The sequence below is a fragment of the Eurytemora carolleeae genome, unplaced genomic scaffold (assembly GCF_000591075.1).
Source record: "Eurytemora carolleeae unplaced genomic scaffold, Eaff_2.0 scaffold1461, whole genome shotgun sequence".
NCBI lineage: Eukaryota > Metazoa > Arthropoda > Copepoda > Calanoida > Temoridae > Eurytemora > Eurytemora carolleeae.
The window spans coordinates 1-20005 of record NW_019397348.1 but is presented as its reverse complement, the minus strand read 5'-3'; the positions used below and the strand labels follow the sequence as shown (position 1 = coordinate 20005).

The following is a 20005-nucleotide window of genomic DNA, read 5'->3' as shown; positions in this document are numbered from 1 at the left end:
TATGTGCTAAAAGAAATTCTTGTAATAATTTCAACTTTTCCATATCTTAATATCTTACAGAAAACATATTTTTATTCAAAATGATAAAACAATTAAATAGAAATTTCCCATTTGAGCCATGCCAATATCTCAATGTTTAAGGGAAAAAATATTTGTTGCAATACTAACTTTTCTGGAAGTAAATTAACAAAACTCTATCACTTTGTTTATATTTCCCCCCAAAACTGCAGTACAATTATACTAAACAATAGGCCGGGTCAAGAGTCTCTTAATAGCACTCTTAACTAATCCTGGTTGGTAGGATCATCTACCCTACGCGTTCATAAGTTGTGCTAATACCGGTATTAACAGAAATGCCAGTTTTACTAAGAGCGGTGTTAGCTAATCCACCCGCAGGGTAGATTTAGGTAGGATGATCTACCCTAAATAACCAGTTCTACCAGTATTAATTTGGTTTGGATTCGATATTCTCGCAACCTCATGAAATATGCAGGGATGTTTAAAATACAGGGATGCATAAAAAACGAAGAAATACTTCTTATTTTGCTTAATTCAGAAAAATGACCCCCCCCCCCCCCCCTCCTCCTTACATAACTATATTAATAAAATGTGTTGAATATAAAAAAAAACATTTTATGAGCAAAACTTTATTAAAGATTTTTTTTTCTAAAAAATATATCTTGTTGAAAAGTTTTTATTTTTTTAACTTTGATAATGAAATGTAAAAAGTTTAGTTTGCAAGATATTTTCATAAATTTTTAATCTATCTTTCGTCATATAATAAAAAATGTATTATTCAAAAGTCGTCTTTATAATTATTAACAAATTATTAAGTTGAGAAGAGGAAAGAGTTGCGCAGAAGAGTCAAAACGGTAAAGTTTGGATGATAATCCTGGTTTTAGCTAGGATGACTTATGAACGCATCAGCTGTTCTAGGCTAGATAATCCTGCCACAAATTAGGCAGCATTAGCGACTTATGAATCCGTATTTCCTAAACACCGGTGTTAGTGTTAAGAGTGGTATTAGAGCGGTATTAGCTAATACCGCTCTTAAGATACCGGACTCTTGACCCGGCCAATAACCAGTTCTACCAGTATTAATTTGGTTTGGATTCGATATTCTCGCAACCTCATGAAATACAGGGATGTTTAAAATACAGGGATGCATAAAAAACGAAGAAATACTTCTTATTTTGCTTAATTCAGAAAAATGACCCCTCCCCCCCCCTCCTTACATAACTATATTAATAAAATGTGTTGAATATAAAAAAAAACATTTTATGAGCAAAACTTTATTAAAGATTTTTTTTTCTAAAAAATATATCTTGTTGAAAAGTTTTTATTTTTTTAACTTTGATAATGAAATGTAAAAAGTTTAGTTTGCAAGATATTTTCATAAATTTTTAATCTATCTTTCGTCATATAATAAAAAATGTATTATTTAAAAGTCGTCTTTATAATTATTAACAAATTATTAAGTTGAGAAGAGGAAAGAGTTGCGCAGAAGAGTCAAAACGGTAAAGTTTGGATGATAATCCTGGTTTTAGCTAGGATGACTTATGAACGCATCAGCTGTTCTAGGCTAGATAATCCTGCCACAAATTAGGCAGCATTAGCGACTTATGAATCCGTATTTCCTAAACACCGGTGTTAGTGTTAAGAGTGGTATTAGAGCGGTATTAGCTAATACCGCTCTTATACCAGTCTTAAGATACCGGACTCTTGACCCGGCCAAATGATATGGCACTGGGAGTTCCTGGTTTATCTTCCTTATTATCGAGTAAAAATCTAGCACTCGGTGTACTGAACATTTAGTATACAAACAGGTTTCAGTCATAAACAAGTTGTATACAACACTTGTACAGAACAATATTTGCTTATAAAATGAGCGTATCTCCATATTCATGAATTTTTTTAAATTTTGAATTTTGTATTTCAGAAATTTTAAATGATTCTGTTTCTTATTATTTGGGAAATTTTACTCCCCTGTTCATCAGCTTTGGTGAGTGAAAAATAGTATTTCTGCATTAGAAATAAAGCTCTTTGCTCATATTTGTATATATGTATATTTGTATATGTATATATGTATATTTGTATATGTATATATAGAGAGAGAATGGGCTCTGTATTATTATTATTCTACGTGGTGGGACCCAAATAACTGTATCAAACAAACTTGAAATTGCTGAAATTTCGTCTTTTTATTACAAAGTTTTATTGACCCATTTGCAGGCCCTATCTATTACAGATTTTAAGTTTTGTTTATAATGAAATGTATATGTTCTCTTCAATTCGTTAATTTAAAAGTATTCTTAAAGATAATTATTTTTGCAGATTAAATAAGGTTATGAGATATTTTAGATTCATTATTCTCCTGGACTAGATATTTCAGGGTTATTATTCTCCTGGTTTATATATTTCAGATTTATTATTCTGCTGGTTTATATATTTCAGTATTATTTTTCTCCTGGTTCATATATTTCAGGATTATTATTCTTCTGGATTAGATATTTCAGGGTTATTATTCTCGTGGATTAGATATTTCAGGATTATTATTCTTCTGGATTAGATATTTCAGGATTATTATTCTCGTGGATTAGATATTTCAGTATTATTATTCTTCTGGATTAAATATTTCAGTATTATTATTCTTCTGGATTAAATATTTCAGAATTATTATTCTTCTGGATTGGATATTTCAGGATTATTATTCTTCTGAATTAGATATTTCAGTATTATTACTCTCCTGGATTAGATATTTCAGAATTATTATTCTCCCGAATTTGATATTTCAGTATTATTATTCTTCTGGATTAGATATTTCAGGATTATTATTCTCCTAGATTAAATATTTCAGGATCATTATTCTCCTAGATTAAATATTTCAGTATTATTATTCTCCTGGATTGGATATTTCAGGATTATTATTCTTCTGGATTAAATATTTCAGGATTATTATTCTTCTGGATTAGATATTTCAGGATTATTATTCTCTGGATTAGATATTTCAGGGTTATTATTCTCGTGGATTAGATATTTCAGGATTATTATTCTTCTGGATTAGATATTTCAGGATTATTATTCTCGTGGATTAGATATTTCAGTATTATTATTCTTCTGGATTAAATATTTCAGAATTATTATTCTTCTGGATTGGATATTTCAGGATTATTATTTGAATTAGATATTTCAGTATTATTACTCTCCTGGATTAGATATTTCAGAATTATTATTCTCCCGAATTTGATATTTCAGTATTATTATTCTTCTGAATTTGATATTTCAGGATTATTATTCTCCTGGATTGAATGAGATATTATCTGGTTGGAGGCCCCCTTCTCCTTTATCTACATTTAACCAAGAGGTAAGTTTACACTGCCAGAAGTGAATTATACACTTATGACAGACATCAAAATCTTTGATAATTCTAATTTACTTTGTGAGTAGCTAACCTAATCCTGTTACACATCGTCATATGTTAATGCTACATCAAGTCAATATGTGCCTTTTAATCTTCGCATCTGTTATCTATATATAAATTTGGCTTGTCTGTCTGTTTGTTTGTATCCAATAAACGTCAAAACGGCTGAACCGGTTCGGCCCAAATTTTGTGTGCGACCCCATGGGGAAAGTTTATGAATGATCAAAATTTCAAATATGTGTCTTCATCAAAATTGGATTTTCATTAAATTTTTGAAGATTTTGAAAATCCACGAAATTTTTTCTTAAAATCCGCAAGCTTTTTTTTGTTTTGTTTTACGATGTACACAAAGAGAACATGTTCACAATTAAAATAGAAGATGAGCGCGAAGCGCCCTAAAAGGCTAGTTTATTTATAAAAGACAAACATAGAACATGGGCAAACGTAGGAAAACAAACGTGGGAGAACAAACGTAGGACAGCTTAAAATGTAGAAATAAAGAAAACCTAATTACCCATCTCAACAAATAATTAATTCGCTTCAAAAAGTCTTTCTCTCTTGTTTTTATCCTTCTGTATTTAAAATTATGTTCATTAAGAAAATGTTTGCTACCCTATTATAAAGGAAATGGATCTAGCACGTGATGGTTCCATTCTCAACTCAATGTTTTAGATTATTGTGAAATTTCTTTTTTCGTAGATTCAAAAGAATTTTATAGCTTAACCCTATAAAGGCTGGGGGTCTGAATCTATGTAAAGCCTGCGGGGCCCACCCCCCTAGAAAAGGGCCTTAGAGAATAGGTATACGGTTGAAATGCATGTTCATAGCCCAATTTTTCATGGCCAGCTCAAAGAAAAACATTTGACCGATAACTTTAATAGTTTGGGTGCTAGGGGAGGATGGAAAAAAATGCCTAGAAAAGGTTAAAACAATGAAAAAAATATATTAAAAAAAAACAAATATCAAAGTGTGACACATGTTTTTACGTGCATTTTTAAGGGCTTTTCAAAAATATAGTTTTTTAGATCTGGAGCTTTAGTCACAAAAAAGTTATGGGCTACTTTAGATTTTTTTTTCACAGACCGGACTTTTTTCCGCCTTGTACCCTACCCTATAAATAAAAAAATTTAAACAACAAATTCTTTAAATTACTATTCATTAAAAGTCACAAAATATCACGGGGATAGTGTCAAAAATAGGAGTGCCTGGTTAGGGTTAAATTATTACATATCATGGTTTTCATTTTCCTGTCCCAGGTTTGTCTATATTCTAATTTTGTCTTGTTCTGCGTTTGTCTCCGTCTTATGTCCTACGTCTGTCCCTGTTTTAAGTCATGGTCCTGTCCTACGTTGGTCCTGTCCATGCCTCGTCCCTATTTTTGTCTATCCTATGCTTATCTTGTCCTACATTTGTCTGTCCCACTTTTGTCCTAATTCCATCTTTATCTATACAGCGCACACAAAGGACAATGTTTAATACTTTTTCTTATTGAAAACAAGTTCCAATCTATAATTTTTTATCTTTTTATCTATTATTTCTATCGATTTCAATTATAAGATTTCTTCTGACAATCTTTATGCGCATTCATTAAATGTTAACACGTGTACAGAAATTTGTCCAAGGGACGGCATGTTATGCACTCTTAAAGAATTAGCCTTAGATGATGATCTTAATTTCTTCTATCATATAAGCGTGAAGTTTTAAGCGACTGTCTAGTTTTCTGACGCTCTAGCACCCTAGTACGCGAACCGATATGGCTGACAAGCACATTTTTTGAACGGGCAAGGACCGGCCTATCTGGTCCCTGAATCTTGCCAAGATCCGGGAACTTTCAAAAAGCTTAAACGGGAATAATGTCTTGCAATTTCAATTTCTTTCATTGCATGTCTATACTTTCTATTTTTTGCCCCGGACTACTAAATTACAAAAAAAAATACTTTTTATATGGGAAAACTTGTAAAAACATATTATTTTGTATAAATGATTTTTTAGATTTAAAAATAAACACTTTTTTTGTAATCTTCAGCTAAGGCGTCTATATGTAGAGTATAAAACCTGGATTTAACATTGTCTATTTTTACCAGTAATAGCCAGCTTACCATTGATATCTGCTGTAGAAAATGCGATTTTGCCAATTTCTAACAAAAAATCCGGTTTGGAACTAATGTCCACTGATATGGCTGTTTTGTAAAGTCAAAATGTGTAATCACTTATTTTAGAAAATAGGCGGAGGCAGTTCTTCTTATGGAAAACAGTCTGAAACTATTCATCGCAAGTAAGTCAAGAAAATAGAGAAAATGTATTCATCATATTAGATGTTCCCGTACATATTCTTCTAACTGTACTGTACTGTTAAGTGCTACGTGTACCAGTATTAGATGTTCCTGTACATATCCTCTAACTAACCTGTAAAGTTACAGTACCAGTATTAGATATCTTGAACATATTCATCCAACTGTACTGAACTATTTAGAGCTACAGTACCAGTATTAGATGTTCCTGTACATATCCCTCCAACAGAGAAGAATATTTGTGATGGAACTAAACCCTATTGCTTGGACGTAAGTTAACATTAACATTGAAATTTAACATTCACAATTCAATAAAGTTTATGGTTGTCAGTATATAAAGTTAATATAAACATTAACATTAGCATTGACTTTAAACAATTCATTAAAGTTTATGGTTGTTAGTATATAAATTAAACATTAACATTAACATTGAGTTTTAACAATTCATTAAAGTTTATGGTTTTCAGTATGTAAAGTTAACATTAACATCAACATTGACGTTAAACAATTGATGTTTATTTATATGTTAATATTAATTAACATTAACATTTTTATGTTAATATTAACATTGAGTTTTAACAATTCAATAAAGTTTATGCTAGTCAGTATGTAAAGTTAACATTAACATCAACATTGACTTTAAACAATTGATTTTTATTTATATGTTAATATTAATTAACATTAACATTTTTATGTTAATATTAACATTGAGTTTTAACAATTCAATAAAGTTTATGCTAGTCAGTATGTAAAGTTAACATTAACATCAACATTGACTTTAAACAATTGATTTTTATTTATATGTTAATATCAATTAACATTAACATTTTTATATTAATATTAACATTAATTAAATTTATTAAATCTTCAATGGTCTCATATAGAGCCTCTAATGTTAGGGTTCGGTAATTTAAATATTTTCCCAATTGATCAAATTTTTCAATTTCAATTTTGCCACCTATTAAAACGTTCTAAAGAGGATTTGTAATTATAAACAAAACAGAATGTTTTGTTGTGCACATATGTATAATTACAATCGAAAAAAGTTAGGCCGACTATTTTGAAATATTTCGTTTATTTCCGCTATTTATTTGTAATTAGTTCGGTAGGGCACACAATGTTTCAGTGTACCCCCCCCTCTGGAAAATTTCATAGGCCCTTTCTTTAGAATTTGGATATACGCAGCATAGATGGGACCTGTAACAATGTGAAGAACCCATATTGGGGAGCTAGTGGAGCTCATTTTACCAGAGTAAACGGACCCAGGTAATCAATATTGGGGAGCTTGTGAAGCTCCCTTTACCAGAGTTAACGGACCCAGGTAATCAATATTTATAAACTTGTGAAGCTCTAATTACAAGGGTTTCCGGACTCAGGTAATCATTATAGAGGAGGTTGTGGAGCAATTCCTTTACCAGGGTTGCCGGACCAGGATACTCAATAATAAAGCACTAGTGGAGCTACCTTTACCGGGGTTACCGTACCCATGGTAATTAATATTGGGGTGCTAATGGAGCTCCTTTACCAGGATTACCGGACCAAAGTTATCGATATTGGGGTGGTAGTGTAGCTCCCTTTACCAGGATTACTGGACCCTGCAGGTAATAAATGTTGGGGAGCTAGTGGAGCTCCCTTTAATATAGGGTCTTCTGGAAATTACGACTACAATTCCTTTAAGCATAGAAGGAATTTGTTGTATTTTTGTTTTTGTTTAGATATGCTTCTAGTCCTCCAGATACTGATATTAAAACCATCTCTGTTTAGATATGCTTCTAGTCCTCCAGATGCTAATATTAAAACCATCTCTGTTTATCTATGCTTCTAGTCCTCCAGATGCTGATACTAAAACCATCTCTGTTTAGATATGCTTCTAGTCCTCCAGATGCTGATACTAAAACCATCTCTGTTTAGATATGCTTCTGGTCCTCCAGATGATGATATTAAAACCAACACTGTTTAGATATGCTTCTAGTCCTCCAGACGCTGATACTAAAACCAACTCTGATCCTCTAACATCAATTTTACCCAACCCAAAGTTAGTCATTTAAACATAGTTGGATTATTGGATTATGATGGAGCTTATTACTCACAATCTCTATTTAAATTTTCACTAATTTTGACTGTTAAGAATTTAAAGTTAGAAATACCGAATGGGACAAAAATTAACACATTTGAAAAGCATAGGCATTGCATACTAATATTTTAAATTTTTTGATTTGTTTAACAATTTTTTTACGCTCTTCTTGAAAGCTTCTTAAACCTTCCAGGCACCTCAACTATCGAAGTTAGCAGATTAAAATATTTGAAAAAATAAAAAATGACTTAATCACAACTTGACGCACACAAATATTTTGCTCTATCTAATGGATTCTATTATAAACAAGTCCTTTATCTATTTGGATATATTTGATAGAAGTCACATTAAGGTTGTTAAGTGCTGCAATATTTAAAACTCCCCCCTCCGGAGAACTAAAGAGGGATACGAGCAAGTCGATGCTAGCCATGGCAATGATGCATTTTGTTCTAAACGACCTCAGGTAAATTTCATATTCCGGAAATAATTTTCAAAATCCGGAAATAAATTTCATTTCCGGAAATAAGTTTCATAATCCCGAAATAAATTTCATATTCCGGAAATAAGTGTCATTTTCCGGAAATAAATTTCATAATTCGGAAATAATTGTCAAAATCCAGAAGTAAGTTTTATATTCCGGAAATAAATTTCATAATACGGAAATAAATTTCATATTGAGAAATAAATTTTTTTATTCCGGAAATAAATTTCATTTTCCGGAAATGAATGTCATTTTACGGAAATAAATATCATTTTCAGGAAATAAATGTCATTTTCCGGAAATATATGTAATTTTCCGGAAATAAATGTCATTTTCCGGAAATATGTGTCATTTTCAGGAAATAAATGTCATTTTCAGGAAATAAATGTCATTTTCTGGAAATAAATTTTAAAATCTGGAAATAAATTTTACCTTTTGAACAGTTTCGTTGTTGAGTGAATACAAATATTTAGTTTGCCTGCTGAGCCTGGAAATACAAATCTTGATTGCTGTAGAGAGGATGTAGATAAACCTGAGGTAAACCAAGTTCTTAAGTTTAGAGTTATTCTAAAACATTTTTTTTCATTATTTTTATTTCCGTCTCTGGCTTTTCTTTTGAGCAATTTGTAGTTTTTTCACATTACCAAGTAGATTTGTTGCATTCATGATACGAAATTAATATATTATGTAATCGGTGTATAGACGGAATTTTTATTTTTTTTCTCACTGCATTGCTATGGTCATTTAATCCTCATTTTTAAATAATACTATAGTTTAACGTGGTAAATTGTTGAAACCATTTTATTTTACATGGGTACGTTCTTTAACATTGCAATACTTAGATTGGCATGTCCGATTCACAATGATACCCTTAAAAGATTTGTCTGATCAAGAGATTAGGAGATATCCATCGGCTTTCTTTTTGGAAATTAAGTATTTAAAAAAATTGTAAAATTATACTCATTTCAAACTCTTATCATTAAAGGTGAAAGCCTTCCGTTGTGAATCGAGCATTCAGTTCTTGAAATTCCAATTCACTTGAAATTCCAACAACAGTCCCTTTAATAATTCCAATTATATGTTCAGTGCTGGCCTATTGTAGATCCTGGATCTGTAGAGGAGCAGAATAATATAATTATATGTTTAGTGCTGGCCTATTGTAGATCCTGGATCTGTAGAGGAGCAGAATAATATTTGTGAAGGTAAATTTATTAACAAGGCGCTGAGCAGTATCAAAAGTTTTTACGCGATTTTAGAGTTTTAAATCTGTTTTGTTGTTTCTGAGTTAGGAGTTTATTAAATACTAGTGTAGCCATCCCCCCCTCCCCCCCCCCATACTTCTTCCATTTTCGTAAACCAAATTTATTTTTTGGCATACAGTGAGACCCATAAACCTGTGAAATAGGAAGACGACTGTTTAACTCAATAAACATGAAACCCACTAATATTTAAGATTCCGGTAAAACTACTTGCTTATTCTACATTAAGAGAGAAGATTGCTTAAATATCGTCTTTCTATTCCACAGTATTCCATGGGTATCATCCCTAAATCAAATGTAACAAATTTTAATAAATTAGGTGGCGGAATTTTTTGTTTAACTTCATGATTTTTGTAAAATGGCAGCTAAATCTTTAAGGGGTTGTACACTCTAAATTTGGCTCAGAATAAATGCGAAAACTTTAGACCCCCCCCCCCCCCCCCCCTCCATGGGGTTACTAAATGTAACTCCGCCGTTTACTTGCAGTTGAACGATGTTACTGGGAAACTAAATTTTCGCTAGTAAAGTCTACCAACTCATGACCTAGAATCTCAAACCTAGCTAAGAACATTCCCGTGTGTTCTCTTTCAAAATTTGACGCAAATCGGTCCAGGGGTTCTCTAGAGATTATCGGACAATTAAACAGAAAACAGAAATTATAACTTTATATATATAGATAGTCAAACTAAAGTAATATGCAAGTAATATTGAAATCTTTTATGTTTTTTATCATAACTCCTCTAAGCTATAAGTGAGAAGAAAAAAATGTTTGAATTCATAATATGTATCCAAATAAATTTGCTTTCTTACATAAAACCAGAACTAACGGAGCAATGTAGTCACAAAGTTGTAACTGTAATGTTAATTGAATTTGACCTTCTGCTCTTGGTTAGTTTTCAGTGAATAATACATTTATCTAGTCCTATATAAAGTTAAATTAAATATCACAGATAGTATGGCGCAATTCATATTCTTTTAGATTAACGCATTAAAGAACGATGGAATCCATACAAAAAAATACACCCTTTCATATCGTTCTTCGAGAGCCCACTGCTCTTCTCCGACCAGAAAGCATAGTCGCAGAAGTTTTCTGGGGGCGGGGGGAGGGGGGTGAAAGGTACATCCAATAATAAAAAATATGCTATATGATAGATATGATATCTAGTAATGGGAGCTGAGAAGAGAGAGGAATGTTGCTCCCCTGATCCTGAATGGAAAACCTGTGGAGACTGTACTCCTTGCGGTAAGTGTTCTATTAAAGGGACTGTACTCCTTGTGGTAAGTGTTTTATTAAAGGTACTGTATTCCTTATGGTAAGTGTTTTATCAAACGGACTGTACTCCATGTGGTTAGTGTTTTCTTAAAGGGACTGTACTCCTTGTGGTTAGTGTTTTATCAAACGGACTGTACTTGTGGTTAGTGTTTTCTTAAAGGGACTGTACTCCTTGTGGTAAGTGTTTTATTAAAGGGACTGTACTCCTTGCGGTAAGTGATTTATTAAAGGGACTGTACTCCTTGCGGTAAGTGTTTTATTAAAGGGACTGTACTCCTTGTGGTTAGTGTTTTATTAAAGGGACTGTACTCCTTGTGGTAAGTGTTTTATTAAAAGGACTGTACTCCTTGTGGTAAGTTTTTTATTAGAAAGACTGTACTTTTTCTGTTAAGTGTTTTACTAAAGAGACTGTATCCCTTGTGGTAAGTGATTTCTTAGAGGGACTGTACTTTTTGTGGTAAGTGTTTTATTAAAGGGACTGTACTCCTTATGGTAAGTGTTTTATTAGAGGTACTGTACTTTTTGTGGTAGGTGGTTTATTAAAGGGACTGTACTCCTTGTGGTAAGTGTTTTATCAAAGGGACTGTATTACTCCTTCTGGTAAGTGTTTTATTAAAGGGACTGTACTCCTTGTGGTAAGTGTTTTATTAAACGGACTGTACTCCCTGTGGTTAGTGTTTTATTAAAGTGATTGTACTCCTTGTGGTAAGTGTTTTATCAAACGGACTGTACTCCCTGTGGTTAGTGTTTTATTAAAGGGACTGTACTTCTTGTGGTTAGTGTTTAATTAAAGGGACTGTACTCCTTGTGGGAAGCGTTTTTTTTAAGGGGCTGTACTCCTTGTGGGAAGTGATATATTGAAGGGACTGTACTCCTTGTGGTAAGTGTTTTTTTAAAGGGAATGTACTCCCTGTGGCTAGTGTTTTATTAAAGGGACTGTACTCCTTGTGGTAATTGTTTTATTAAAGGGACTGTACTCCTTGCGGTAAGTGATTAATTAAAGGGACTGTACTCCTTGCGGTAAGTGTTTTATTAAAGGAACTGTTTTCCTTGGTAAGTGTTTTATCAAAGTGACTGTACTCCTTGTGGTTAGTGTTTAATATTATTAAAGAGACTGTACTCCTTGTGGTAAGTGTTTAATATTATTAAAGAGACTGTACTTCTTGTGGTAAGTGTTTTAATAAAGGGAATGTACTCCCTTTTGTTAGTGTTTTATTAAAGGGACTGTGTACCCTGTGTAATCAAATGTCAACAATTAATTTTTTTATTTCTATGAAAATGTAAATTTTCCTGTGGCCGTGCCCTCTAAAAATAAAAAATAATATCAAAGTTTCAAAATGTATCAACAGTTAGTGACAGATTCTTTATTATATTGTTGTTCGCGTACTGGCATATTTGTGTGGTAGTCCCAAAACTGTACCAAACTAAATCTTTATTTAGAATTTGTATGCCAAACCTCTTATATGCTCTTTGAAATACCTTTAACAAAATGTGAACGCGGATTGCGCAAGTTTTGCACATTTTCAGTTTTTCTAAAATATACACATAGAGTTTCTGAAAAGGTTGCTAACTCTCATAATTTAGGGCATTTTTTAAAAATGTATAATTTTTCCTACTAAGAATATTTAGAATTTTGCAAACTTAATATTTTTTGACAGATTTGAAATGAAGTCCACAGGTTTTGTTGTGGCATTAAATGATTAAATATCGAAGAAATCATNCCCCCCCTACACATGAATGATGTTTAGCTTTTGATTCTCTGTTTTGATCTCGTTTGCAAAAATTTCGGCTTGCATTCGTAGAAAAAAATGCGTTTATCTGTTTCGCGAAAAAAGAATTAGCAAAATGTCTAAATACTGCATCCTTTTCGCTTCCTTTTTGCAAAATTCATTATCGCGAGAATATGCGAAATTTCGCAAAAAAAGTTTGCTAAATATGAAAAAAAAATTCGCAAAATTTCGTATTTTTCGCGAAAGTTTTATTTCGCTGGAAACCTTAATCTTGACGCATTAGATATGGCTGTTTTTTGTCATGTAATATACATTTTAGACTGCGAAACAAATGCCGACTGTCCCCTCAACAAAGCTTGTGAGGATTCTCAGTGTATAGAACCAACTTGTGAATCTTGCAACGAAGGAGAGTTCTGTCAAACCATCAACCATCAACCAACATGCAGAGGTGAATATATTACATTGAATCATGTCAATATATATAATTGTTGCATCATGGCAATGTAAATATATAGTAATTGGATCATGTCAAGATAAATAAATAATAGTTGCAATAATAGTTGCATCATGTCAAGGTAAATATTTAATAGTTGCACCTTGTCAAGGTAAATGTATAATAGTTGCATCATGTCAAGAAAAATATATAGTAGTTGCACCATGTCAATGTAAATATAAATAGTTGCACCATGTCAAGGTAAATATAAATAGTTGAAACATGTTAAGGTAAATGTGTATAAGTAGTTGCATCATGTCAATGTAAATATATGATAGTTGCACCATTTCAAGGTAAACGTATAATAGATGAATCATGTCAAGGTAAATATATAATAGTTGCACAATGTCAAGGTAATGTATAATAGTTGCACCATACCAAGGTAAACGTATAATAGTTGCATCATGCCAAGGTAAACGTATAATAGTTGCACCATGCCAAGGTAAACTTATAATAGTTGCATCATGCCAAGGTAAACGTATAATAGTTGCACCATGCCAAGGTAAACGTATAATAGTTGCATCATGCCAAGGTTTTTCTATTTTTATCTTGTTTAATTTAGATTGTTCCGAATTACCACCTAACCCAGACCAGCAATGGGAAGATGTTTGTAATTAATTTACTATCTTTAACTAATTCTCCAACTGCCACTTCTTTCGTCTTAAATAAAGAGTGTATCGCATTTGCTACTTGTGTGGAATGCACAATTCGGAATTTAATGTTGAAACAATTTATTTTCTGTTTATTTTACTAGCCCCATGCTAATACTAATTGATGTATTGATTTTATGTAATTGTTTACTTATTAAAATGATATTTGTAATGTTTTATCTATTCTTTTTAAATACAAATATTGTTAAGTTCAATTGTTTTTCATTCCTTGAATGAAAGAGAGACATTTTAAGGAAGATATAGAAACCAAATTCAAGGAGAAGTGAAAGGTAGTTGATTGTGGAATTACTTGAACTGCAATGTTTTCAAACTTAAACCGGCAAAACGATGTGGTTCAACCTAGTCTACATAGTTAAATTAATTCTTGCTTTCCATTAAATTTTTTCCCTGGAGTGATTTTTTTGCCATTGAGTGTCAGTTTTTAACATTCACAATAAATCGTTTTATTTTGAGTTACATTTTTTAAAAGTTGAGTATGTTATTTTTCGATGCATTAAAAATTCAAATTTATTCATTGTGGAACTATATTTTCAGAAAACAGCCCAGAATTAAGGTTAGTTTATGTAATCCCGGGGAGGGGGGGTTATAAATAAATTTTGGGCTATATAAGCAAATATCCTCCCCCCCCCCCGGACATGAGTGAGCGTGGAATAAATTTGTAATAAGTTTGTGTAATACGATATTCTGTAAATTTGCAGTACGTTGAATTGACGTTAGCAAATGAGATCGCGCCCAGGTTGCTGCGTTGATAAGTCTAGGGATTGTAGCCATGAAGATCGTGTTTTGTTTGAGACATTCATTAATTGATTGCTAGTGTCCGTATTGACATCAATAGCTAACAAGATCGCGCTTAGGTTGTGGTATTGATAGTTCCAGGGATTGTAGCCCTGTGAATCGTGTCATGTTCGAATTGGATTGAACCTGGACTGATACAGTTTATTGGACAAACTTTTAAGAGTATGGCAATTATTAGAAGTGCCTGATTTATATCATTGAAACAGGATGGTTGCACTTTATTTTAAACAGGAAACGAGATTTGTAGGGACTGGTTAAGCAATTTCAAATGATCCACTATTTTTAGGGCATTCATGTTACGTTTATAAGTCACCAGCGGACATTGTCCTTTTTTTCGTATTATGCTTTTTGGGACACCCTTAGAATTCACCGTTTTTTTTTTTGGGGGGGGGTCATTTTAAGTTTGATTAACTTGCTTTTATGACTCTCAGTTTAATTGTCATAAAACTCATTCCCTCAAAATACTGGTTTTTGGTTTAAACATATTCAATTGAATCCCGCTAATCTAAAAACGTATTTATGCAGGTCCATCTTAAAACCAGTTCTTCACAAAGGAATGTCATAATAACTCTCAGAAAATGTTGAATCAATGGAAAATTAAACCGCTTCGTGCATTCTCTCTCTATGATAAACCCTAGGGCTAAGTGAGAAGTCCATCATGGTGCAAGAGCGTCGGGAAACCCTTCGGTCGCAGGATGCAATTTAAACTTACAATATGATCACATATATACAAGCTTACCAAAGAAATCGATTTTTTGCCACGAACTTAAATGATCTCAATTCTATATCTTTGTAACCTGATGATGTAAACCTTTTATATTAAGTTTAAATTATTTAATTTAAGAGAATTCATAGTTTAAAATGTCAAAGAATATTCCAGACAATTGTTCTTAATCAAGTATTTCTTCAAAGATTATGCATTTAACGTAACATATTTGGCAAAAATGTTGCTCTTTTTTAGTCTTCCGCACAGAATTTTAATAATTTCGCGATTGATTTTTCTAAGAATATTTTCTATTCCTTTATACACTGATAAATACAGGGTTAAATACTTAAGTAAAGACTGTGCAGACGGGTTGAAACAAGTAAAGCTTGACGATCCTAAGAGTAAATGAACTCTTCTGCCTTTAAGGTACAGCGTAATTTTAAGTGATCCTCCATGCGAAAATGGCAATGCCCGATTTACAACGGTACCCTTGAAAGCTTTATCTGATCAAATATGAATTAGATAGCAATGTTTATTGCTTCTTTCAACTGTTTATTTTCATTTGCGGTTTCTCTGTGAAAGTGGTAATTACGCATATTTTCTTTTTTACAAGAAGCAATGGAGAAACTCACTGAAAGAAACGCTTTTTGAGTCAGTAAAACAACTCCACATTTTTGATCAGATCAAGGTTTCAAGGGTACCATTGTACCATTGTAAATCTTGCATTGTCATCTTTGAATGGAGGGTCACTTTAAATTACGCTTTCAATCCCTTTAATATAATCATTAAATGAATTATTTAATGATTTAGCAAAGAAATAAACAAGTTTACAGATGCAAGGCATCATAAATATAAGATAAAAGACAGTATAAATTCCGTACAGCTATCTCTGAAGTCTATGGCTAGCCCGTATATTGACATATTGACAATCCTATTTTCCTGAAAAATACACCCTGTAAAATAAACGGGAATTTTATCTTGAAAAGTATCCAAAGGCCATGAATTTCTTTTTACTTTCATAAATACGAAGTGATAAGTTATGACCTACTTTATTGGAACATTTTGTGAAAATGAATATGGCTGGAAATTTAGGTTAGGCATTCTGATGAAATTGGGGGCCGAGTACTTTGGCGAGGATGCGCTAGGGGGTCGAGCGCTGCGGCTAGGATGGGCTAGCGGGTCAAGTGCTTCCTGCTAGGATGGGCTAGGGGGTCAAGTGCCGCGGCTACGATGGGCTAGGGGGTCGAGTGCTGCGGCTAGAATGGGCTGGGGGGTCAAGTGCTGCGGCTAGGATGGGCTACAGGGTCGTGCCGCGGCTAGGATGGGCTAGGGGAAACGAGTGTTGCGGATCAGACAGACTTTGGGAAGTTGTCGCTTGAGAAAGCCTTTGGGAAAGTACAGGGTTACCCACAAAGGGTGAGAACTTGTTTAGTCCGTTTTCTTGCATTTTGCTTTTATGGCAAAATTGGCTTATTTATCTTAATCAATAGAAATAGAAATACTTTATTGAAAGCAGAAAAAAAATCAAGCTTCAAATCTCCATATTATTTTAATTTTGAGTCGTCTTTACAGTCTCATTCTCTGTAGGTAACTCTGTACCTAACATTAAAATATACAGTGATAACCAGAAAACTCTGGAATAGGAAGTCGACTTTTAAACTCAAGTGATGACTTTAAATAGATTAATGACATGAGGCACAGCAACTGTGCAGTGTAAACAGACGTACTTTACTTGATAAGGGATTTAATTACTTTCTAGTAAACATTTTTCCTTTGAAACAATTTATTAAATTCACTTTAGTAAAGCTTTAATGTCGTCTTCCTATTCCATCGTTTTCTGGTTATCACTGTACTTGTTTTTTTTGTCAGATCTTTTAATTTTGCATGAATGTCTGTATTTCATGCAGACACTCAAATTTAACCTTCAAAACGGTGTATCTACTATTTACTATCTCAAGACCTTTAAAGTCTTAGGTAACCCTGTATGTAAATGATTTAGGCTTTGAATTGAAATGTCCTACCAATTAAATATTTTGTCTACAGAGGGTGTCATAGAAACAGGGATTCTTCTTTGATACACTCAACATTTTTTCTAATTTATCATGTTTATTGGAACACCCTGCCTAAGATATTCATTCAAAATATAATCACTGAAATATGTTCGGGCATTTTCTCTTGGTACACCCTGTTCTGTAAAACCATTTACAGGTTGATATGAGAGTACAGATTCAACAACACCTAGAACCTGAACCAGGATCTAGGTATAAGATCAATCTATGACGTCAAAGCCCCGGAAATTCCAGATATTACTCATCCTACCGCTATATCTCGACTCTCCAGGCTGAAACAAAACACAATTTAAAATATCATTTTTAATGTCTTGAATGCATACTGCACTATGAAAGTAGGAGGAGGGGGGGGGGGGTAGATTGTTTAAAGGTTTTCCAGGTTTTAGTGTTATACACTTTATAAAAGGTAACTGGGGAATCCCCTATTTCACGTGGTAGAGTGGTGAAATAATTAACCTTTGGTTTGGTATAAACCGGACCTAACAGCCCTCTTGAATTCAGTTGTATTCAGACTGCTAGACAATGCAGACGTGTTGTTCCTCTCTCTTCTTACTCACCACTTTATCTCTGTCACAGGGTGGGGTGGTGTTCCCCAGTGATCGTTCTAATGATTCAAGATCGTTAATCAGCTTATTTGAAAACAGTCGAGACAATATACTATCCTCACTCAGTAGACCTCACAGTTTTAGTGAGAGAGAGAAGAGGATAAAAGACAAACTCCAAACGACAATATCCCAGCTCGTTGAACTTATGTTTAAACAAGAACAGATTAAAGTGTTTAACCAAGATGAAATAAATTTTGGTGAAAATGAGACTGAAAGTAATTTTGAAACTGCAGAGGAATCTATAGAAAATATGTCAACTGAAAATATTATTTTTCAAGAAACCACCTTGACGCCGGAAACTAATGAAGAAATAACTGAGTCCAATCTAAAAGTTGATGATGGAAAATCAGAGTTTGCCAAACTGCAACTAAGACCAAGACGTCTTGATGATATCAGCGACCGTACGCTTTCTAAAATCGGAATATACAGTGATGCTGTTAACTTTGAAAACTCTGGCAACAGCTCCTTGAACGAGGTTGATGGACCCATTGAGGAGTTTGAGTGCGATGAAATCACCAATGTTTGTGGAAAGCACCCTAAGTACCCAGGCGACAAGTTTGCTCGCGCACTAGCACGTGGAAACAAATTGACCCTGAAGATGGTGGAAGCACTGGCAACCAATCCTGCTCCTGCTATTGAAGAACTTCCACAACCAGAGATGAGATCAAAACACAACATGATAGGGTTAAGAGCTAGACACAACATGCCCCAGGAAATAGGGTTAAGATCTTCTAGTTTCGAATTATTTTCAGCCCGCTCAGCCCCCTCCCCCATGAAGGGTAAAATGGAAGCTGAAGCTGAAAATATTTGTAAAACAATTAGTAAACAGGTAGAAAATGATTCATTTGAGAAATCTTCATTAAATCCAGTCAGCAAAAATAATTAATTAGACACGTTTGATAACTTGTTTCTGTTATTAATGAAATTTTGTTTTGTTTAGATAACGCCGCGGAGCGCCAAGAATATCGATGGTCAAGTGAAATGGATTCTAAACCAACCCAAGGGAGGGGAGCAATACATCCAGTTAGTTGACACCACTATATGTCAAGGTAATTTTTATTTATATTCTAAATTTATATCTAATGGGACCCTTCAAATCTTATCAAGAATGACGAAGACATCCTAGTTTTTCGAGCTGAACATTGAGCGCCTTCAAAAACCTTTTCACGTCATGCGAATTAATTTTCAGTTGAACAAATATGAATATCTCTATCGTCGATAATGAGACAAAGGTGTTAGCTGGGTACCATTGTGAATTGGATATTTTACTCTGTAAATGGAAATTACGTCTACAAAAGCTTCTTTCGATTTAAAAAAATCAATTATTTTAATTTGTTTAAATTCATTCATTCATTCATTAAGATTCTCAGCAGATTCAATACATAGTATTGTTGATAGAAAAATTGCATTGAACACAAAAATACACATATTATTACATCACCCCTTGTATTTAGCGATACTGCAGCTTTCTGAAAATTTTCTATAGATAAGACATTTAATTAAATAAAAAAATAATAGATTAATTTTGTAGGTGAGGGAAATGAGTGTCTAAGTGGTCTTGTCTCCGGTCATAAAACTCAATGTAAACAGCAGTACAGTGTACATAAATTGTTGGCGCTCAGCGACAATGGTGATGAATTAGTGATTGATACGTTCAGGTGATGCACTTTTTATCAATATTTTTTTATAATTTTTTTTTTGTCTACATGAAAATAATAAATCTGTGGAATAGAAAGACGACTTTTAGTCTCAAATAGTCCAAATAGTAAAATAGTCTAAACAGATTTAACATTAACCCTGCAGTTTACTTGATCAAGGGATTTTTAAGCTATTTGTGAAAGTATTTGCTTCATTACATCAAATACACGTTATATTGATTAAATTTTGTCTTCCATTTCCACAGTTGTATGGGCGTCTATCTGTGTAAACAGGGTTACCCAGACAGGATTAGACTGTAAAGACGACCTGAAACTCATTAAATATGGCGATATAGGTTGAATTAAGTCTTCTACCTTAAATATTGTCTTTTAATGGCTTATTTAGTGATTAGTCAACAAAAGAAACAAGTTTACAGTCTGAAGTCTTATTCTTTGTGGGTAACCCTGTATATTTATAAATTATCTTTAATTGGGAAATA

At 33.0% G+C, this 20005-nt stretch overlaps 2 protein-coding genes across 2 annotated transcripts; both read left to right on the top strand.

Moving 5' to 3' along the window:
* The first annotated feature begins 1902 nt into the window (after positions 1-1902).
* On the top strand, positions 1903-13887 carry LOC111713675 (uncharacterized). Its single transcript, XM_023488602.1, has 12 exons — positions 1903-2002; positions 3287-3364; positions 5641-5696; positions 5895-5982; positions 6881-6978; positions 7673-7747; positions 8139-8249; positions 8741-8804; positions 9415-9469; positions 10692-10769; positions 12849-12977; positions 13585-13887. The coding sequence occupies exons 1-12, from the start codon at positions 1949-1951 to the stop codon at positions 13638-13640; spliced, it is 942 nt and encodes a 313-aa protein (XP_023344370.1). The 5' UTR covers positions 1903-1948; the 3' UTR covers positions 13641-13887.
* Positions 13888-17756: 3869 nt separating this feature from the next.
* Positions 17757-19526, top strand: LOC111713677 (uncharacterized; the record flags this gene model as incomplete). The annotated part of the gene is given in 3 exon segments (XM_023488604.1): positions 17757-18697; positions 18809-18917; positions 19400-19526. Coding segments are annotated over 3 exon segments (1148 nt in total), but the record flags the coding sequence as incomplete, so codon positions are not given.
* Positions 19527-20005: the final 479 nt, after the last annotated feature.